Source organism: Cydia splendana, chromosome Z, assembly GCF_910591565.1.
Source record: "Cydia splendana chromosome Z, ilCydSple1.2, whole genome shotgun sequence".
Taxonomy (NCBI): Eukaryota; Metazoa; Arthropoda; class Insecta; order Lepidoptera; family Tortricidae; genus Cydia; species Cydia splendana.
Window position 1 is genome coordinate 6,320,694 of NC_085987.1, and position 20,840 is coordinate 6,341,533.

Sequence of the window (20,840 nt, forward strand, 5' to 3'; positions counted from 1 at the left end):
AGCCTTACAGAAACGATATGCTACTAGAAAAGTGGTTTTGGTTAGGTTCGAACTGCAATCCTCTCAGAACCGAACTGCTATCAGAGAAGTGGGTTCGTGAGGCTAAAACTGCGACCCTTACAGAAACGAAATGCTACCTAGGTACTAGAAAAGTGGGTGGTTTTACCTCCTTTTTTACATAGTGCACCATCTATGTACAATAATCTTTCACCGGCCCCCATAGAAGTCGGTTTTTTTTCTAGACATTTATTTTTTACTATTTTATGTCGAACTATACGAGTAAGTAGGTGCAACAAAGTCAATCGCTCTATATAATTTTTGGCGAACCGCGAGTTCTCAGTTCGGGGCGAACTACTAGTATATATAAATACTTATATACATGCATAGAAAACTCTATAACTCAGGAACAAGTATATACTTGTGATAAACACACAAATAAATGCCCTTATCTACCAGTATTCGAATCCTCTTGCCTCGTAGGCTACTGCTAGGGTTGCCAGATGGTCGGGATTTGGCGGGATTCTCCCGATTTTTAGCATGTGTTCCCGATTCCGGACAAAGTGAAAATTGTCCCGAAAAACAGCTTCACGTTATAAAACAATAATTACAAGTTCCGAACTGTCGTCCAGAGAGCGAGCGACCCGCGTTGATAATATAGGTAGATAATGAGAAGACATTTTTTTGTTTGTTCAAGATCTCAAAGAATTTATACTATTTTTATATAAAAACGTCTATGGGCAGAGCAGCTGACGTAGTGCCAATAATGTAAAATATCGTTGTTTTTAATACAATTACTTTAACTTTAATGTTTTTTTTTCCCCGACTTAAGTTCCAAAATCCCGAAATATTGATATTTTTTCCCGATAATAGCGCCTTTCGATCTGGCAACCCTAGCTACTGCCCTGCATGCCGACTAGGCTACTCGTAATAGGAGGCCGCAAAACATATACTTACGAATAAATATGTGTTCATATTCAGGAAATATAATATCTTACCTTTGAAGGATTTAAACTGATGACCTTCAAAGTATAAGTATGATTGAAGCGAAATTTCATAGGTATATTCTTTCTACTTTACTCACATAAATACCGTTAAAACAAAAATTGGTCAACTTAAAAAGAAACTGGTTTTAAAACCAAAGCATTCTGCGTGACGTTTTAACTGTAGACTTGGAATAAATCGATTGGAATGGATTTCAGTTCTGAGACGACCTTCAGGCTGTTCCTTATTCACATACCACACTGACGACCTTTCATTCCTTCTTTCTAGTCGTTTCACCTATACGTAATAAAATCTGAGGGCCTACCGCGAAACTCGTTCGACGTCTTGCCTCTCTGTCGCACTTGTAAATTCGTACGTAAGTGTGACAGGGAGGCAACACGTCGAACGTGATTCGCCGTAGGTCCTCTAGTAGATGCTGTATAGATTGATGGTTTCGATCTTTTATTATGCGACCGCAATGAGAATAGGATTCGAAACCGTAAACGTGACGTTTCTTATAATTATCCATGATGTTTTCATTATATTATACATCCATTAGTCAATGAATTATATCTGAGCCTCTACCATCAGTTTTAACATTGACATAACGCTCACGTCTACGTAATTTACTTTCTGTACATCTCGCTTCCACTATTGCTCGCATATGCGAGTACGAGCGAGATGCATAGAAAGTAAGTTACTTAAACGTGAGCGTTATGTCAATGTCAAAACTGGTGGTAGCCGTACTGGTCAAACGTGTTATTTATTTATACACTTAATTAATTAAGACCCGAATAAGTGGTATTTAGTGGTTGATTTTTGATTACGAGTGCATGATATTCATACCTACACAAAATTTCATCCTATTTGACTCTAAGGTACTTATTTAAAATAAATTATTTTACACCATGCATGAAAATGAACAGAGAAACGTAGACAGCAGTTATTTATAGACACAATTTCTATTTTAAACCCCATTTAAATATAAGGGCCATTTTATTTAAAGTTGTCCCCTACACTTTTTTTTTCAAAATTGGGATTTTTTATGTTACTTATCTCTACTCAGAATCACGAGCTCTTTTGATCCTTATAGGAGAAAAAAAGTGTCCCAAGATTTCCATACATTTTTCGATCTTTCCATTCCGAAACCGCCATACGAAGTTTATGAAAAAATGGTAACGGAATGGGGAAAAACCCCTTGGGACACTTTTTTTCTCCTATATATATTAGGATAGAAAAAGCTCGTGATTCTGAGTAGAGATAACATAAAAAATTCCAATTTTGAGAAAAAAAGTGTAGGGGACAACTTTAAATAAAATGGCCCATAAAACTATAGACAGTAGGTAATTTGATTCTGACGTCACATGCTAGTCTTTCATATAAATTCCATAGTAGCAAAACCGTTTTGACAGTTCGAAAAAAGAAACTGGGGGCCGATTTTTGAATTTCGACCGCTCGATTTCGTGTATTTCGTTTAATAATATCTCCACTATTAGGCATTTAAATTCTACTAATAGAATTGAAAACGGGTGGTCAATACCACTCGATTCCCAATTTCTATCGCTCGTATTTCAAAAGTTTTCCACCGATTTTCGAGTGACGAAATCGAGTGCTCGAAATTCAAAAATCGGCCCCCTGGTTTGACTAGTCGTCAAATACCCTATTTGAGGACGTCCCAAATAATTTTCATAGTTAAGTATCTATTTCCTCGAAAATTCGAAATCCATCGATATGTAAACTCTTAGTTTACATTTTGTGCCGCCCTTTTCGAACACAATTGTTATTCTTAGACCGCTACATTACCAACATTAACAGGTCACACGTTTTAGGCATACGTATGTTATTCCGTTATGTTACTAAGTCTTCGTAGAGGGACATTCATTGTTCGAGTACCATTTCTGAGAAATAACTTATGCTCGGTTTTTAAATTTCCTATATTAAAATAAGAGTAGGTACCGGGCCGATATTTTAATTTCGAGCGCTCGATTTCGTCACTCGAAAATCGGTGGTAATCGTAGGAGGTAAAAGTTAATTTTCACCACACCAGCTCGGAAAGGCTTACTTTGCACTTCAAAAACTGATAGCAAAGTTGCATTTTATTCACATGTGAGGCAAAGTAATCAAATACATATTTTGAGTTGTTTTCTCATGTTGCTGGGAGAATTGACTTTTAAATGATGATTTTGGATGATAAATATTTAATAACATTCATTTGGATTTGATTTAGTTTGATATTTTACATTTAATATTTGCTGTCAGTGGTAACGACTCACCTCGGTCCGTACCTATTCGTAGCAGAGGGATATGCGGCGAACCCCGAAGTTCGCAAATTGCGGGCATTTCTATTACATACCTACTTATTTTCATATAGTGGGGTCCTGTCATAGTAAATTTTGTAGTCACAGTAAATTTACTGCCATCTATCGACACACGACTAAAACTCAAAAGGAAAACGTATAAAATTATCAAACAAATGTATATATATGGAATAATGATTTTATATTTTTATATCATTTTGTCCCATGTTCATTCACTGATATCTATGTGTTAAAGTTAAATATGAAACGGTGTCGTCACGCCATCTAGCCGAGCATAGGCTAAAGGTGTGTGCGCCATCTATCCGAGAATGACTTTTTCTTGATTTCCGAGGCACGTTTTTTCCTTAGACTTTATTCATCTTATACGAAGTTACATATGTCTTTGTTTTCATGTAAGACTAGTACATGACTAGTACACTATATTTGTAAGTCGAATACTCAATGCGCTGTTTAAACGTGCGACAGCTAACATTTATACTGCACTCTTATGTTACCTTCTTGGCTGTTACTCCAAATTGAAGCTTCTGCTTTATTCAATAAAGTCAATTTTACTAATGATGTAGTTACGAGGTTGACTGAGTCCTTGCATGGGCTTTAGGGCAATGAACTTTGGCGTATCTAAACCACCATAATAGAACTTTGTCACGAATGTAATTGTTATGACGGAGTTGGAGTCATAGGTAGAATAATATATGGGTACCTTTTCCGTAAAAGGTTTTGATGCCCTACATTAATAGAGGTATTGTAAATTGAAATTCTAAGAGCTCGCAAGGTTTTACAAAATTCTACTTACCTTTGGGGGTCTGTATATGAAGCAAGGGGTTTAAACCCCGATAAGATACTTGTATCGTCGTTAAGTCAAACCAGCCTTATTGAGCTTTCAGTGGGACTGCGAATACTCCGAATATACAGAGCGTCCCAAAAAATTACAATACGTAATACAAAATGGCTGATGAAGCGGTTCATAAAATATAAGAATCACCCTTTTAAATTTTATTCCATTTTTAGTAGTAGGTATAGGAGATTTTACTCTTTTTAGGCCTTTTAGTATGCTTTCATTTCAGTACTCTACATAAAACTTTGTTCACGGAGCACTTGGGTACATATGGTAATCACTTCGTTCTTGGAAATCGGTTAAATTCGTTTTTCTCTGAGACTGTTTGACGTAGATACCTAAAATTTGGAACAGTTATAGCAGCTGATACTGTAAATAATCAGTCAAATTACTTTAAAAATTTAGGGGCTTGAGAGGGGTAAGCTCAATTTATTTTTTATTTTGGAAGAATCGTGTGGAGGTACCAAATGGTACCATTAGAAAACCTACGAAAATTTAGTCGATGGACTGATTTTAGGTTAAATTTTCGTGCAGTAGTTTCGATAAAAAATGCATGTAAAGATGGTAGCTTGGATACAAAGCCAAGTTCTTTTTCTTATGTAGGTATATTGTTGACAATTTTTTGTTCTCCACAGCAACTGGTAAAGGCTCCGTTGATTGTTCAAAAACCGATAGCAAAGTTGCATTTTATTTACATGTGAGGCAAAGTAATAAAATGCAAATTTTGAGTTGTTTTCTTATGTTTGCTGTTTGAATTGACTTTTAAATGATAAATATTAATAACATTCATATGGATTTGATTTGGTTGGTTTTTGTTTGATATCTTACAGTTAATATTTTCTTCGGGTTGGTGTGGTGAAAATTTTTGTGTTTCACTCGGGGGCAAATTTTGTTTAACCCTCGTGCTTTGAAACCCTCGCAATGCTCAAGATTCAATTTTTCGAACCACTCGCTACGCTCGTGGTTCCATAAAATACACGTAAAACAAATTACTATTCTTATGTCCGTGTTGCAAAGAGCCTTCCTCCTTCAGCGGAAGAACGTTATGTTGGGTCGTTCCTGGGGGCATAGCCAAATGCCTACAGTATATCGAGAGCTCGTACAGTACATTGAGAAACGTCAAGCAAAAAGTAAAAACCGGGCAAGTGCGAGTCGGACTCGCGCACGAAGGGTTCCGTACCATAATGCAAAAAAAAAAAAACAAAAAAAAAAAGCAAAAAAAACAACGGTCACCCATCCAAATACTGACCACTCCCGACGTTGCTTAACTTTGGTCAAAAATCACGTTTGTTGTATGGGAGCCCCATTTAAATCTTTATTTTATTCTGTTTTTAGTATTTGTTGTTATAGCGGCAACAGAAATACATCATCTGTGAAAATTTCAACTGTCTAGCTATCACGGTTCGTGAGATACAGCCTGGTGACAGACGGACGGACGGACGGACGGACAGCGAAGTCTTAGTAATAGGGTCCCGTTTTAACCTTTGGGTACGGAACCCTAAAAATGTATCCGGATGACAGATGCTTCGAAACGTCACGTGACAATTTCCAGGCATTATTGAAGTTTCGATCGGCGTTTTCTATCAAAGATGGCTAGGCCCTCTAACCTTCGACCCTGTGCGGAGCTCCGACTTTGCCTCTACGCAGCTGGGCCTTCAACCTTCACACGCCTTGTTGCTCACTCTGATTAAAGTAGAGGGTTGGGTATGTGTATAATAATTTAAAGCAATTGAAGCTAGTGTCAATGTTAATTCCGGAAAACAAAGAAACACATAAAAAACCCAAAGTAGAAATTTTTAATATTACCAAACAATAAATACGCTAAATTCCTAAATTGCATCTTGTTTGCAACAATACTCCATTAGCCACAAATCTTTAACATTATCAATTACAATGTCCGGTGATAAAAGGGCGGATTAGTTCCAAAAGTGGCTTCACATACACCATTTCTGTTACGTCTGCCGCATGATGCAAATATTTAGTTAACGACCTCATCAACTGATTAACACCGCAAATATTTTAAACTGTTTCGGCTTGTACTCTGACCGAGCACGACCTAAAAATATGCTTTATGGAGTAGGGAATACGGTGTAGGGGCCTGCATTTGTGGGATGCAAGAACTATACCGGTTTGCCGCGAAGGAAGAAAAGGCGCGCGCTGCTGCGTCGTCCGTCAGTTGCGCCAGCGCCGGCACACCCGTCGGTTAGGAATCTAGTCAATTTTTTTAAAATATATTTTTAATTACAAAGGCCACCATGAAAGTGTTCATCGTTATGACGGCCGTCGCCGCTCTAGCCAGTAAGTTTATTTTTTTATTATTGCATCGCGGGATCGTAAAGCTATTGTGCGTAAAAGTCGCAATATTTAGCTTTATTGGTCCGTAATGAGCTTATTTATTATGACTTTGGCGAATTATTTTATCTTTCATGCACTTTTTAATGATTTTGAACATGCAGTTTTCATAGCAGGAAAAAGACATCAACGCGCTTTGAACCTTAATTGTGATATTTTAACATTTTTTTAATTTGAGATACCTACTTTAGCTATTATTTATAATATTAGCAGGAGTGAGAGTAAGTGATTCTTAAAAGTGAGCGGCTGACTTTTAAGAATGCATTGAAATTATCAGTAACTCTAAACAAACACATTTCTCTACTTTTATGTCTAATACTTAGATTACAACATAACAAAATTAAATAAATAATTATATTGTGTTCCCCATAGTAACATAAACTAGTTCTGTGACCTTTAAATCGGACGACAAAATATTGCGAAAAGATTATATAACCTGACCCCAATGGGCGGCAACTATATGATTACATAAATACGTGGAATTGGCCCGATCCGGCACCATAACCAATAAAATCTGCATATAAAAATACAAAAATTAAATAATTTACTAGGTCATTTTGTGATACAACAACGATTATAAATACTTGGATTTAAATATATTATCGGTAAAAGCTACTTACATTGTTGAAAATTAATCTTAGGCCTAGATACTTATATAACAATTTTTTTATTGAATTGTTGGCAATTATTAAGTGATGCCTGTGTTTGAATGTTGAAAAAACCGACCTATGAAATTTTGTATTAATATTTTGACCATTTCAATTTAAACAGATTTTCCGGATTAATGCAAAGGAAAATTTGAGAATAAGTCAAGTTAGAGCTTATAATTAAATTCTGTCAATTTCAACTTTTGCCATAAAATTATTTGCCTATAAGTTTTTTTATAAATTGAGTTGTTATTTACAATGGATGCCACGTTATACACATCCACTGAAACCGTTAAACTTACGATCAAAATACAATTGTCTCCAGTTCTATTATACAGCATTTGTATTCCGTTTGATATCAAGATTTTGAAACCAATAACTATGAAACTGTGCCATGCAGTTGTTAGGACCTTCAACGATCACATGCACCAGGCCACGTAGTGCAATGTAACATATTATTAAAGTTCATTGAACTCCAAAAAGTACTTGATGGTTGGGCGCCGACTAGTAATGAATTAGGTGCATTGGGATTACTTAGGAAACCCGTTAACAGTTATCTACTTAAGGAGCCCACTGATTAACAGTCCGCCGGACGGTATCGGCCTGTCAGTTGTTCGAAACTGTCAAAATTTTGTTCTAACTGACAGGCCGATGCCGTCCGGCGGACTGTTAATCAGTGAGCCCCTTTAGACAAGTAGATTTAAATTTTGGCTACCTGTTGTACCTACGCTTTTACAACAACGCTTAATACGAGTAGGTACATATTTAAGTATTGAACTATGTATACTGACAGGCCACACACATCGTGATGTTTTTGAGGTCACACAACACGGGTCGTGTCACACGAAACTGTCAGGTCCATTTTATTTAAATCTAGAATGCGTATCTCTACCTACCAGGACAACTTAAATAATGTATGGAAATTGTCACGTGACTTTTCCTAGCATCTGTTATCCTGAGACATTTTTGCGTTTCCAATGTACCATTGTTATCTAGGCTAGACTCCCTGGTATACCTACGCATTCCTGTATTTATAAGTGTAAGATTCCATTCACTCATTGGTCGTTACATTAGACTCTTTCTAAATTGCAAGACCTACCAAGAGTTTAGCAAGCTTAACTTTCTACATCACCAGCCTATGCTGATACACGTCCCACTGCTGGGCACTGCCCTCCTCTCATTGTTTATGAGGGAGAGAGCCCTACAGATGTTTGATATCTATCTAACTGGCTAAAGAATAAAACACATACAATTCAGAAGATTCGAATTATTCTGAAGTTACCCCAATGCATGTATATTCAAGTTTTCTAATGTATGATGTGGCATTTAATAGAAAGCTATGAGTATATTCTAGAAGAGTAGTTGATTCTAGAATAGGAAGTGAGTAGCTTACGTTTTTAATTGATGAGTCGATGCAAAACCACATTTTGGGTTATTACCAAACTATTAAATTATAGATGGTCTAATGTTATTTGCACTAGCGGCATAATACAGGGTTTGGAAATGCAAATTGCATTTCAATCATGTACTTTTTGTAAGAATTTAGAAACTGACTAGAAAGTTTTATAAAAGAAAACATACAAACTGGCTGAATGAACGGAATTTAAAAATACAGTAAAACCTCCGAATTCACCGTCGGTGCATTTGTAGCACATGAAACATCTAATTATGAACCTAAATACAAGGCCTTAAAGCGCATTATCGTTGTGGTAACTAAAGGAAATTGTCTAGTTCGACATTGACATTCACTTGTTTCTTGCAATAAATTTCTATAGGTTACCACGAGTCGGTTGGTAGCCAATGTCAATAGTTTTTGTAGTTTATTTTTGAGCTTTATTTGAAATATAGTTCGTCGACTCCGTTCTTGCGTGCTTTAGTGTACAATGGAGTTGCGGTAAAAGTTGGTGTCGACACCCGTATTTAAATTTACGCAAATATTATAAGTTTTGCAATTCAAATTGTTGTTTTCCGAGCTCTAATGGGCCTTTGCATTAAACTTATGGCATTAGTAATCACAACATAATAAAGACTATTAAAAATTTTAAACGTGTATTAATTAATTATCAAATTGAAGTATAGGTACATTTTATACTAATCCGTAATGATGCAACAGTTTGGAAATAATAATAGATATTCAATAAAATTTATTGCACATCAGTAAAGGTTAGGTACTAACGTTAAAATAATTATATACCTGAGCTAAGTATACCTTTTATACATTATCCTGTTTTCTATTTATGTGTTAATCTATTTTTTATTTAGCATTAGGTAATGTTACGTTCTCACCTTAGATGATATCGATGCTTTTAAAACTTATAGGTAACTAACTCTATTTGCGTTTATCACTAACCGGAAAACACGTGACAATAATAAATTATTGAAATGATATGAATTTGAATCAAATGAGTGTGGATATTTGCATAATTAATCAATATTAATATAAAAGGATCCAATCTTTTATTGATTTGCAGTGGTCTTTATACTTCTTCTAGAATACCAAATGTCTTACGTACTCTTAATTAAAAATACTTTGTGATTGTCATTACATGGTCATTACCACTTAAACTCAAATTACTGAGTCGTTTTCATCATAAACGAATTATAACATCTGTAGTACCTAGAAAGAAATTCTTCGTCTCTGGCTGATTGTTATATGTCTAAGGCCAATCCCGAATTTAAAAAGTTAGAATAAGGAGCGATCAGCCAAGGGTCACTCCGGAGGCGCCTGGCTGCAACGCTGCATGTTGTAACTGCTCACTTTCACTTTGTTGCGTCACGCGTTGCGATAGAGTCGATATAATCGTGTGTTAACAATGCATCTGCGTGCTATTAGGAAACTCGGGGGATCGTTCCGGAGATCGCCTGAACGAATCGTGAGGCTGTCAGTGTTTGACGCAGTGACGTACGTGATACGGTTACAGGAATGTTATAGAACCAGGGTACTCGTACAGATACGAGTACATAGTATACATGTCGATTATATATGAATAAAGTATCCATGTCTGGGGTTTCATATAATTACCATATCAATTAAATACCTACCTTTAACCGATTTTTATGTAGGGTCGTGCAATTAGACCGCCTCATACGTATCTTCTAAGAAATACAACCAACACGGATATCATGGTCGCATTTTTATCACCTGTCATGTCATGCGTCACTTTCGTACTTTTATACTTGTTAGAACGTGACAGGCATGGTGATAGATGATAAAAAGGCGACCATATTAGTTCAGCAGGTAATTTTTAAAGAGTAATACTATCTGTGTAATGGTTTAATCAAATCCTGCTTTGTTGGTAGGGATAAGTGCCCATTAGCAACAGATTGGTAAGCGGTTAGGTGTTCGTTCAAATATTACATGTAGGCACTGAACAGTACGATGCCTCGATGATATAATAGCGTTGTGCAATTGGCTCTTAACGTGGTAAATAATAGCTACCGGTCACGATATTCCCATTTTATCAATCTGCTTATAAATTACTCAGTAATACACAATTAAAAATAAGCGCGTCCAAAATCGAACAGCTTACGACAAAAATGGAGTTTATTTACTAAGTTTGAAAGTTAAGAAGGTTAAGAAGTATAGTTTTGATAACAATAGTTCTCTCCAATCTCTTTTTTCCAAATATTTCATTAAGAGATGATGGACCGCTACGCTAAAAATAGACGTAAATTATTATAATTTTCGTCTACGTAAATTATTATAATTTTCGTCTACCTTTACATTGTAAAAATATACAGATCAAAGTATAAATTAATATCCTTCGAGGATATTAATTTAAGAATGACTCACGTTAGGCCGGGCCGTGTCCGACCCGGAGCTTCCGGCGCATCGTTTTCTATGGCAACGCATATTTCTATGGCAGGCATCGTGATCGCCTGTCATGTCATAGAGAAGTAAGCTCCGGAAGCTCCGGCCCGGGACACTGCCCGGTCTAACGTGAGTCGTCCTTTATATGTACTTAAGTCGGAATGGTCAGATACACAGATTACATGAATTCTGAAAAACATTAATGACCAAATTGGGCCAACTTTCACCTATGGCTCGACTTGTTTTTTTTTTCTTCAACGTGTTCTGGGTTCTTGCGAAACGCCCACTTGAGATGATTATACACGCGTCTACGTAAGGAGCAAGCTGAATACATATCGACCGGTTCTCGTTGCAATGTTTCGACTACGGAACCTTTAAGCTACAGAAAGTTTAAGCACATGTAAATTAAGTCATTCATGTCTTTCCGAAGATGGCAAATGTCCTACGTTGTAATCTACATATGCAAAGAGAGTAATCTAGAGAGGGTTTAGGATTAGTGACGGTCGCATTTTGTTTTATTCGTCGCTGTGAATAAGTCACTGGCTTAATAAATACGACATACCTACTTATTCTGTTACATACCTGATGAAATAAGTTTAAATTAACAAATTTAATATTAATTTACAATGCTCATAGTATTGTATATATAACCGAATAAATACATTTTGTGGTATGGTATAATTGTAAACAATTTACACGTAAATATGTACCTATTGTATCTACATAATGCAATGCAGATTAGAAATTGCAATTTGGGTCTTAAGTAGTTCTACATTGCAAAATCTCACAGTGATGAGAAAGTAACTAACGAATCACTCCCTGTACTGTGTCTGGCATAATTTATCTTAGTCATCTAGGAAATCTGACACCCACACGGATTAAATTCTCTGGTTTCTATTGTTACGAAATCGTCTGGAGCCTACACAATTTCTAAAGACACGCAGGCGTCGAAATCGACGCCTGCGTGTACAGCCACATAAGTATTAGATTAGGCTTACACTTACAGCAATACTTACTTATATATATACCAAAGTGTAGACAGATTATACTGAGCGATTTGGGTGATTCTTAAATTGTGACCAAAAAAAATTTTTTTTCATAAACGGTTTTATTTTACACATATTATTAAATATATCAAAAGTACATACAAAAAGATTTTTTTTGATTCATATGGTCAAGCTTAATACCCTCAGGAAAGGTAAATAAAATGAGTACATAAACACGGTTGTGACAAAGTGTCCCTCAGTCGTGACATTTAGGCATTTTAGTGACCAACTCGGCTATTGTGATTTATATAGTTATTTTAACATAGCCTAAGTCACTCCTATGACTACGACAAACCTAATGACAGCTCAGACGTTGAAATCCGTCAAACTATAAAGGCTGTAGAGCGTGACAAAGAATTCGATATACATCTTACATGCATACAAGCGAAAAATATTTTTTTTGCTTTGGCAGTCGGGCAATAATAGCAAATGATCTGTAGCTAATAAAAATGCATTCTGAAAAGTGCATGTGCCTCGAAATTAATCAAACGAATTAAGAATGACACGACCACGTGTCTATATGTCACGAACGTGGACTCAAAAGTCCGTGGCGGTGACAGATTTTTGAGGCCACGGTCGTGATAATTTGGAACATGTTCGATATTACATAAACATTTCCTTTGATTTTGCAAATGTTAAATAATTAGCTTAATCTGCAATGTATGAGGTATATCTTACGTTACAAACAATAACGTGAAACTGCAACTTACTTTTAAAACTCTAACACGGCGGTGAGGCGTTAAGGTTGACCGTTTTTTCAAATGACCACAAATAAATAATTATCGACAAAACTTCTCCCTTCAGCCATTTGTAAACCTGACAACAACACAGTGTTGCTGTTCTAAAAAAACTTTAATAAGGCTGCCAGTAGTAAAGATAATTTTCTACCGAGTACCGCATGTTTATATTACCACGCGCGGTGGTGACGCCAAAACTAATCGCAAAATGTATGTTGTTTAAAATTATATAAAATCGTTATAAATCCATACAATTTTTAAAAAGAGTTGTAGAACAAGGATTAGTGTTTTATATTTGATATAAATTATTTCAAATGCACTTCATATTAAAAAAAAAAAAAACAAATATCACAAAATTTGGGGAAGTCACACTACACGGTCCGTGACATTTCGCACTTGTAATTATTTTTTTATATGTTTCTAATACTCTTAGGACAATACATTTAGGTTGACCTAAAACTAGAGGTAAATTGCTAAGTATATTGATATAGAGTTTACTTATTTTCACAAAAATACATGCTATTCTTACCTGTTACACAAAAAATGCATAAGAATAAGAATTACCCATTTATTCAATATCTAGTTAGTCATGAAATGATATCTATAGAATCTGTAGCTGTCATGTAATTCGCGGGAATATTTAGATCAGCCCAAAACGGGTACATTTGATTGAAAAACTAATCCTCATTTTTTTTCTTTTTCTAGACGCTCAATTCAAATGCCCGGCGAAAGATGGCCAGTATGACGACGATCGGCAATGCGACAAATTCTACGAGTGCGTCGACGGCGTGGCGACCACCAAGCTGTGCCCTGACGGCCTCGTGTTCGACCCCACCATTAGGAAGATCAACAAGTGCGACCAGCCCTTCAACGTAGATTGCGGCGACAGGACCGAGCTCCGTAAGTATCTTTACCCGCTTTAGTTGTTAACAGCCACTTTATCTTAAAAGAAGTACAGCATCAATAAATAGTGTATGAATCAACGCACCAAGAGTATTTGTCACCCTAAAATACTAATCCAAATCGAGATTAAATCTCTACAGTTAACGTTCAAAAATATATGTCACAATCTATGTAGCTGTTCAACATGTTAGAGACATAATATTTTTTAGTCAAGCTAATTGAGTAGGAACTTTTGACGCATAGTCTGATCCGTTACTAGGTGACAGCCTGACTAGCTTTTTCAAGCTTGTTTAAATTCATGTGGGGCTGGGGAAAAAACACGAGGAGATGAAAATCAGGGGGACATTTTCATGACAGGATTTCCTAGTAGATGACGTGATTGTTTGAAAGGACAAAGACATGAGAAAAACTCACGTTGACGAACGGAAAGTTTAACGTACAATCGACCGCATTTCCGCCTTTTTAATGAGATACTGGCAACTAAGGTCATTCAGTATCTATAGTTTTCTATAAAAATATAAAAACATGTTTCTGAAGGTAGATGCAACTATTTGAGTGACGCATCCCTACTTTCGAACCGAGACATTCGGAGTCTAATCAAACACAAACGTAATTAGTAACAGGGTCACTGCTATGTTAGTTAAATCATTAGCATACGTATAAACTTTATGGACACTTGAGACTATGTTCGCTTCTAGTCGGCCTAGAAAGGCAGCGGCGCGCGGCGACCTCTTGTCAAAGGTAGACAGGACGCCTTCTCTTTACAAGCATTGTATAGCCTTATATTGCTCCCTGCTTATGTATATTAGAATCGTATGTATAAAGAATTACATAAAGTTAAGGCTGGCGAGCACATGTACTCTTTTGAAATAGAGGAAGAACGTTTTGTAATTTAAATTGTAATCGGTCTGTCCTGTGTATTTTTAGATTTTATGTACTCAAGATTTGAGTGTAAAGATTTACTTTGTTAAGTCAAATGCAACGTTCAGCTTGCATATATTTACTTTATTGACCAAAATGCTTAAAACATTTTGTCACCTCGAACATCCAAAGATCGTAAATGTCAACGCATAATTTATTTGCAATGTCGCATCAGGGTTTGCAATCTGCCCGTGCGATTCCGTGAATTGAATATTTATGTATTGCATCCAAATGCTAACTATGTTTGCGTTTAGGAATGTTTTTCTTAGTTTTATTTTACATTTCGACATTTGGCTTGAGTAAATTTATTAAGAGAAGTTAAACCTTTGATAACAAAATTGTGAAAGTTCAACTCCATGTAGGGTGATACATTTTTGTTTCCAAAATTATATAAAAAATATATTCGAATAACGAACATTCGTTGTCAATTTGCATCTACTCCGGACACAAATACTCAAGGTATACAGATTTACCCAAAACCAGGCCTTGGAAAACAATTGACTGTATGTTTTTCTTTTTATTTTCAACGATTGACGAAATTTCCTGCCCAGCGTTTTTGCGTAAAACTATTTTAATTCGACCTTGCAAGCTTACTATTCTATTTACTATTTGTTTGCTTAAAATACTTGGCAAAAGTACCAAGAAAGCGTTCGAGTTCGGAGCTGACGTAATAAGTATGCTGATTTCAATACGTAATCCAGTTTTTAAAAGTCACCCATTTGCCTTGATCGTTTTAAAGTTTTAAATTAATAAATGTTTGTTAATGATTTCGGTGAAAAAATGTTTCGAGGCTGTTTCCTGTTGAAAACAGGATATTTCTTCTTTTTGATTACTCGCTTGCCAACCTTCCATTAATTATGGCGACCGGCAACACGAAAGTGTGAATTCATATGACTTTAGTAAGGTCATTGTCTGGTTTAAATGGTACAACCCAAGCGGAAAATTTTGTTGAGAGCCATTTAGATTCTAAACTAAAACAAATGAGAACATGATTAACTGCTTTTCTGATGGCTTCCATAATTATAAAAGATTTTGCTGATACATTTTTTATGGCGCCCCTCTCATACTGACCCCAGTATATTTTGCACACTTGGCCTATAGCGTTCCATTTATAGTACCTTCCATTGAATTCCCTTCGAGATGTTGCAATTTGTAACCAATGGGCTAACACTCACATGTCTCCACAGAGCCCCCCAAGCCGAACAGCCAGTGTCCGCGCCGCAACGGCTTCTTCGCCCACCCCGACCCGGCCGTGTGCAACGTGTTCTACAACTGCATCGAGGGCGAGGCCACCGAGGTCAAGTGCACCGCGGGCCTGCACTTCGACGAGTACTCCGGGACGTGCGTGTGGCCTGATGCGGCCGGCAGGCAGGGCTGCAACGCGCAGGATAGTAAGTCAATTATTTATAAGGTTCAACTCTAATGCTCGTGTGTTTTAGTCGATCTCGACATTCCGGATTGTAAAAATCACGCTTTCTGACATAATATATATATGCGTCGGATATTAGTATTACCTGCATAACTTAGGCATTATTAAGTCAAGTACCTATATATCCATTTCTTTTTCGACCAGTTAAGAATAAATCAGTCAAGTTATGCGTGTTTGAATGGTTTGAATATATCGATATTATCGGTTTAGTTAAAGTAACTGAATGTTGTACCTACATCAACGCTTAAAGCTTTAAAAAGCAAACTATACGCAAACGCTTTTCCCGTCGTTCATTACGTACCTCTCCGTTTAGCGTCTCAATAAAATGCTAATAAGCAGGCAGTTATAATAAATCTATTTCAAACTTCCAGAGAAGCTTAAGGACGGTTTCGAGTGCCCCAAGGAGACGCCTGTGGACCCCCAGGGCCAACCCGTGGCCCACCCCAAGTTCGCGCACCCCAGCGACTGCCAGCGCTTCTACGTGTGCCTGAACGGTGTCGAGCCCAGAGACCTGGGCTGCCAGGTTGGAGAGGTCTACAACGAGGAGACGCAGAAGTGTGACGCTCCTGAGAACGTGCGCGGGTGGTCAGTATCTAATAAGGCCTAAAAAATATTCCTACATTCCAACTGTAGGCTAGACATATTATTGCACGAGTTTAAAATAGGTACCAACAGGTTTGGTGTCGAGGCGTACCTGGAGATATTATGCCCTTCTGGTGTATTATATTCTTATTATCTTCTATCGTGCTTGTTAACAGTAAAAACTTTAAGAGAGTTCGGCTATTAGAAGAATATAATAGATTGGTCCTTCAAGCCATCTTATCTTATTACACTTATATTCCTTAATTATAATTTTCCTTTAATGCAGCGGTCGGCAACCTTTTAGCAGCCAAGGGCCAAATAGTAGTTACCGAAGTTGATGCGGGCCGCACTTTGTTAATATTTATGACTTTATCAGACATTGTAGTTTGTCAATATTACATACAAAATAGCCAGGGAAGCTCGGGGCCGCTTGTTGCCGACCGCTGCTTTAATGGATGCCTTCGTAAAAATAAGAATTGTTATTTACTTATTGTTTTTTTTTGTTTACAGTGAGGACTGGTACAAGGACTCCGAGGAGGCGGCGCCTGGTCCTAAGGCGAGAAACTAAACACTCATAGTGATATGCATAATATAGTTTCAATTTAAGACTTAATAAATGTTAAGTAAAATAAAAAATGTGTCTTTCATTTTCTAAAAACATTTGTGTCTTCAACTTTTTCTGTTGTAGGTCATACTGCCTGAACTACGTATTAATGAGGCCAAAATCACAAAAAAAAAGGATAATAGACTTGTGACTATATAGAAAGAACGCGAAAACAGACAAGTTTCTCTGAGGTTAATCTTGAGGTTAATCGTACCTAATAGTTGTTGTTGTTGTAGTTCTATTGCAGTCACCTCGCAGTTTGAGCATAGCTACACTTTCAAATAATAATATTGAGGCTATTAAAAAAAAACAAAAATATTTATTTCAAGAAATACAAATATTGTACATATTAACTGTAATGTTTAGAGATTAAGAAAACCTACCTATTTAAGGACACAATTATAGATGGTCAAGCAAATCTTGTCAGTAGAAAAAGGCGCGAAATTAAAATTTTCTATGAGACGATATCCCTTCGCGGCTACATTTTTAAAATTTGCCGCCTTTTTCTACTGACAAGATCTGCTTGACCAACTTTATATCGTGCGTTGTTCGTTAAAACAAATGCCCGCGTGTTAGATCCGTAAAAAACCTCAAGTGGAATACCAGTAAGTACCTATGACAGCATGACCATTTTGGTCGCGGTTTTTTCGTCTCGAATCGTGGTCACTATAAATGGTATGTGAGTGAGAGAGTGACCCATGACACGATGGATGATAAAAATGCAACCATCATAACCGTACAGGTAGCACAGGATGCAACGTATGAAGGATATCAACGCAGACCGACGATCTCGCAACCGATCACCCTGCCTGGGGGAAAGTTATGAGTATGACCAACTATGGACGCCTTTCGGTTGCTGTAATGATGATACACGTCTTCATACAATACATGTAGAAATGTCACGGCCACGCTAATTACATAAGTAACCTACAAGCATGCAGAAAACCTTACGTGAAAGCACAAAAATCACTTTTATGGCGCACCGTACACGAGCTGTATATTCCGTACCTAAAAATAGATTTTTTCCATACAAAAATAAGGCGCCATAGGCAATACATATCTGTATATCTGAATTTATTCTGTGACCCTATTATGGCCACATCATGGTCATGGAATAGTGAATCTCTATAGATTCAAGTGCTGATTTTCTGAAAATTAGTTCGTGTGTGGTAGGTACAGTCTGACAAAATAGAGTAGAAATTAAAAGGTGGCAATACTGTATATAGTGTCGTCCCTTTCATATCAATCTAAGAAAACAGGACGACACTACAGTATTGCCACTCTTAAATACTCTTTTTTGTCAAGTATTTTTTGTCAGTGCCTCTTAGATGCAAAACGTATGATTTCATCTCCATAAAAAAAATAGTTTCTTAAAATAACAAGCGCGTGTCCGTTTACGTAGAGTTGGTCACCACCGATATAGCTCGTTAATTTTCATGTGTAGGTACGCCTTTTATTTGTGTGTGTGTGGCCTTTCTTGCGGGTGCAATACCTATTAAGTATGACCTACAAACAAATTCAGATCTAGTTTCAGAAAAGTACGTAATGTGCCGTACCCTACTTTACTTTTTACTTATACAAATTTTATAACTCAATGGTTGTGTAATGTTTTTATTGAAACATTAACTTTTTATAGAAGAAACGCACGACAAAAATAATTGTGCGAAATGCGTTGCTTTACAGTAGCTACCTAATTGGTCTAAATACCCATTTAGGAAATTAGATATGTTGCGAAATGCGAAATGTTATTAATATCATATAATATTAGTTAGTAGGCAGGTAATAATTATTTAAGGGATTTTAGGAAAGACATCAAAGAAAAAGAACAATAAAAACCTAATTATTTCTGAAAGTATACTCCTGAGAGAGTTGCGTCCTTATAAAATACATAATCAGGAGACTTTCACCTACATCATACTAGAATTTCTTGATATTTGACTGAAACCACTTTTTTCCTATGTTTGCTGCGGGGTCCTTTGGAATTACGCAGTAACAAATCGAAAATTGATAAATTGTAGTGATGTACCGACTATTGATTTGGCTGACTAGCCGACTAATCGGCGCTCGAATGGCCGATTAGTCGGCCGACTAGTTGGCTAGTCGGCCAGATCATTAGTTTCGTATAAGTTCAGGTGAAAAACAATAGTTTTGCTCCTTTGGTTGCGCTATTCATCATAATTCAGCTTGGCTAAAAGTTGTTCTCTACAGGTTCAAAGATCTATCACAAGAATCCTCGTTCAATTTCTGTCTTTGGTTCTTTTATTTTGCGATCCTGAGCAGACCGTCAGTACAGCTTGCAGGAGGTCTAGGTCTAGGCTCTATTTCCCGTACGTAGTCGCCAGTTAAGAACCTATCCCCTGTGGTCAGCGTCTTTACGAGCAACGTGCCCTGACTAAGTCTCTAAATTTTGCAATAACATTAATAGGCTCCACCATAAAAAAAAAAAACTGAATAATAATAATAAAAAATAACTATCGAACTTGCACATGAAATTACAAGAGAATCAGTTGAGATCGACCTGTAGACACCCTGTAGAGGAAAACACCAGCCCATCAACGTATGATAACGATCAAACGGTCAATTATATGGACAAAAGTTTTCGTAATATGCACCCTGAATAGGTATTATAGTAAAATAAACATAAAACATATGGTAAATATTGACTGATGATTTCATTTTTTTTCTGTTTTTCTTTCACTAATAAAGTGCCGACTAATCGGTCATTTTTGCCGACTAGTCGCCGACTAATCGCCGACTACAAATGTGGCCGGATAGTCGGCGACTAGTCGGTACATCCCTAATAAATTGTTAGTGCTAGCTATACACTTAAGTAAATGCCTTTCATTCACGAATCTTTATATGTCATCACCTTCTAAACGCAATAAAGGTTATAGGGGGCAAGAGATTGTAGATTTGAATATTTAATGAATACGATTTAATTAATTTACCCAATCATTCAACCAGAATGATTAGAGCGGCATTTTAACGTTTTTTAAAAATCTGTTTTTCTTCTCGTCGACCATCATAATGGTTGAATTGAATTAAGCCTTCGTATACCAGACTGTAGTCACTATGGGCTCCCGACTCAACTATAAAGACTTCTTACGAAACCCATTAGTCATCTGTAAAGAGTTCAACCAATCACGTGTTACCACTAGAGATGCACCGGATATTCGGTTACTATCCAGTATCCGGCCTATCCGGCCATTAATTTACTATCCGGCCGGATACCGGATAGTGACCTACTATCCGGCCGGATACCGGATAGTAACATTGCTTGATTTTGGAGTAAACAAATTGGATTTAAGAAACAGACACGGTCATAGTCGTACTTATTTATTATTTTTAAACAATTTAAACATTCCACTTGCACGCGCACTCATTTCGAACCTAGAAATGTGTCCGCGCGAACGTTCACTAGGAAACAGGTCAAACCTGCAGAATGCGCACCTGAAAAACCGAAATGTAGGTATAGTTCCGCTGGCCGAATATTCGGCGGCCGGCTGCCGGATATTCGGCCAATGGTCAGGCCGAATATCCGGTATCCGGTATCCGGCCAAACAACTATCCGTTGCATCTCTAGTTACCACGGTCAAAACAAAATAGTACATTACGATACAAAGTGCGAAAAGTAGGAAATTCGCAACGTGTGGCGATAAATTGAAACACAACAG

General features: G+C 36.8%; 1 protein-coding gene across 1 annotated transcript; it reads left to right on the forward strand.

Annotated features, from left to right (window-relative positions):
• The first annotated feature begins 6,279 nt into the window (after positions 1 to 6,279).
• LOC134804300 (protein obstructor-E-like) lies at positions 6,280 to 17,199 on the forward strand. Its single transcript, XM_063777310.1, has 5 exons — positions 6,280 to 6,432; positions 13,433 to 13,627; positions 15,739 to 15,942; positions 16,352 to 16,565; positions 17,073 to 17,199. Exons 1-5 carry the CDS (start codon positions 6,390 to 6,392, stop codon positions 17,128 to 17,130), a joined length of 714 nt encoding a protein of 237 aa, XP_063633380.1. The 5' UTR covers positions 6,280 to 6,389; the 3' UTR covers positions 17,131 to 17,199.
• Positions 17,200 to 20,840: the final 3,641 nt, after the last annotated feature.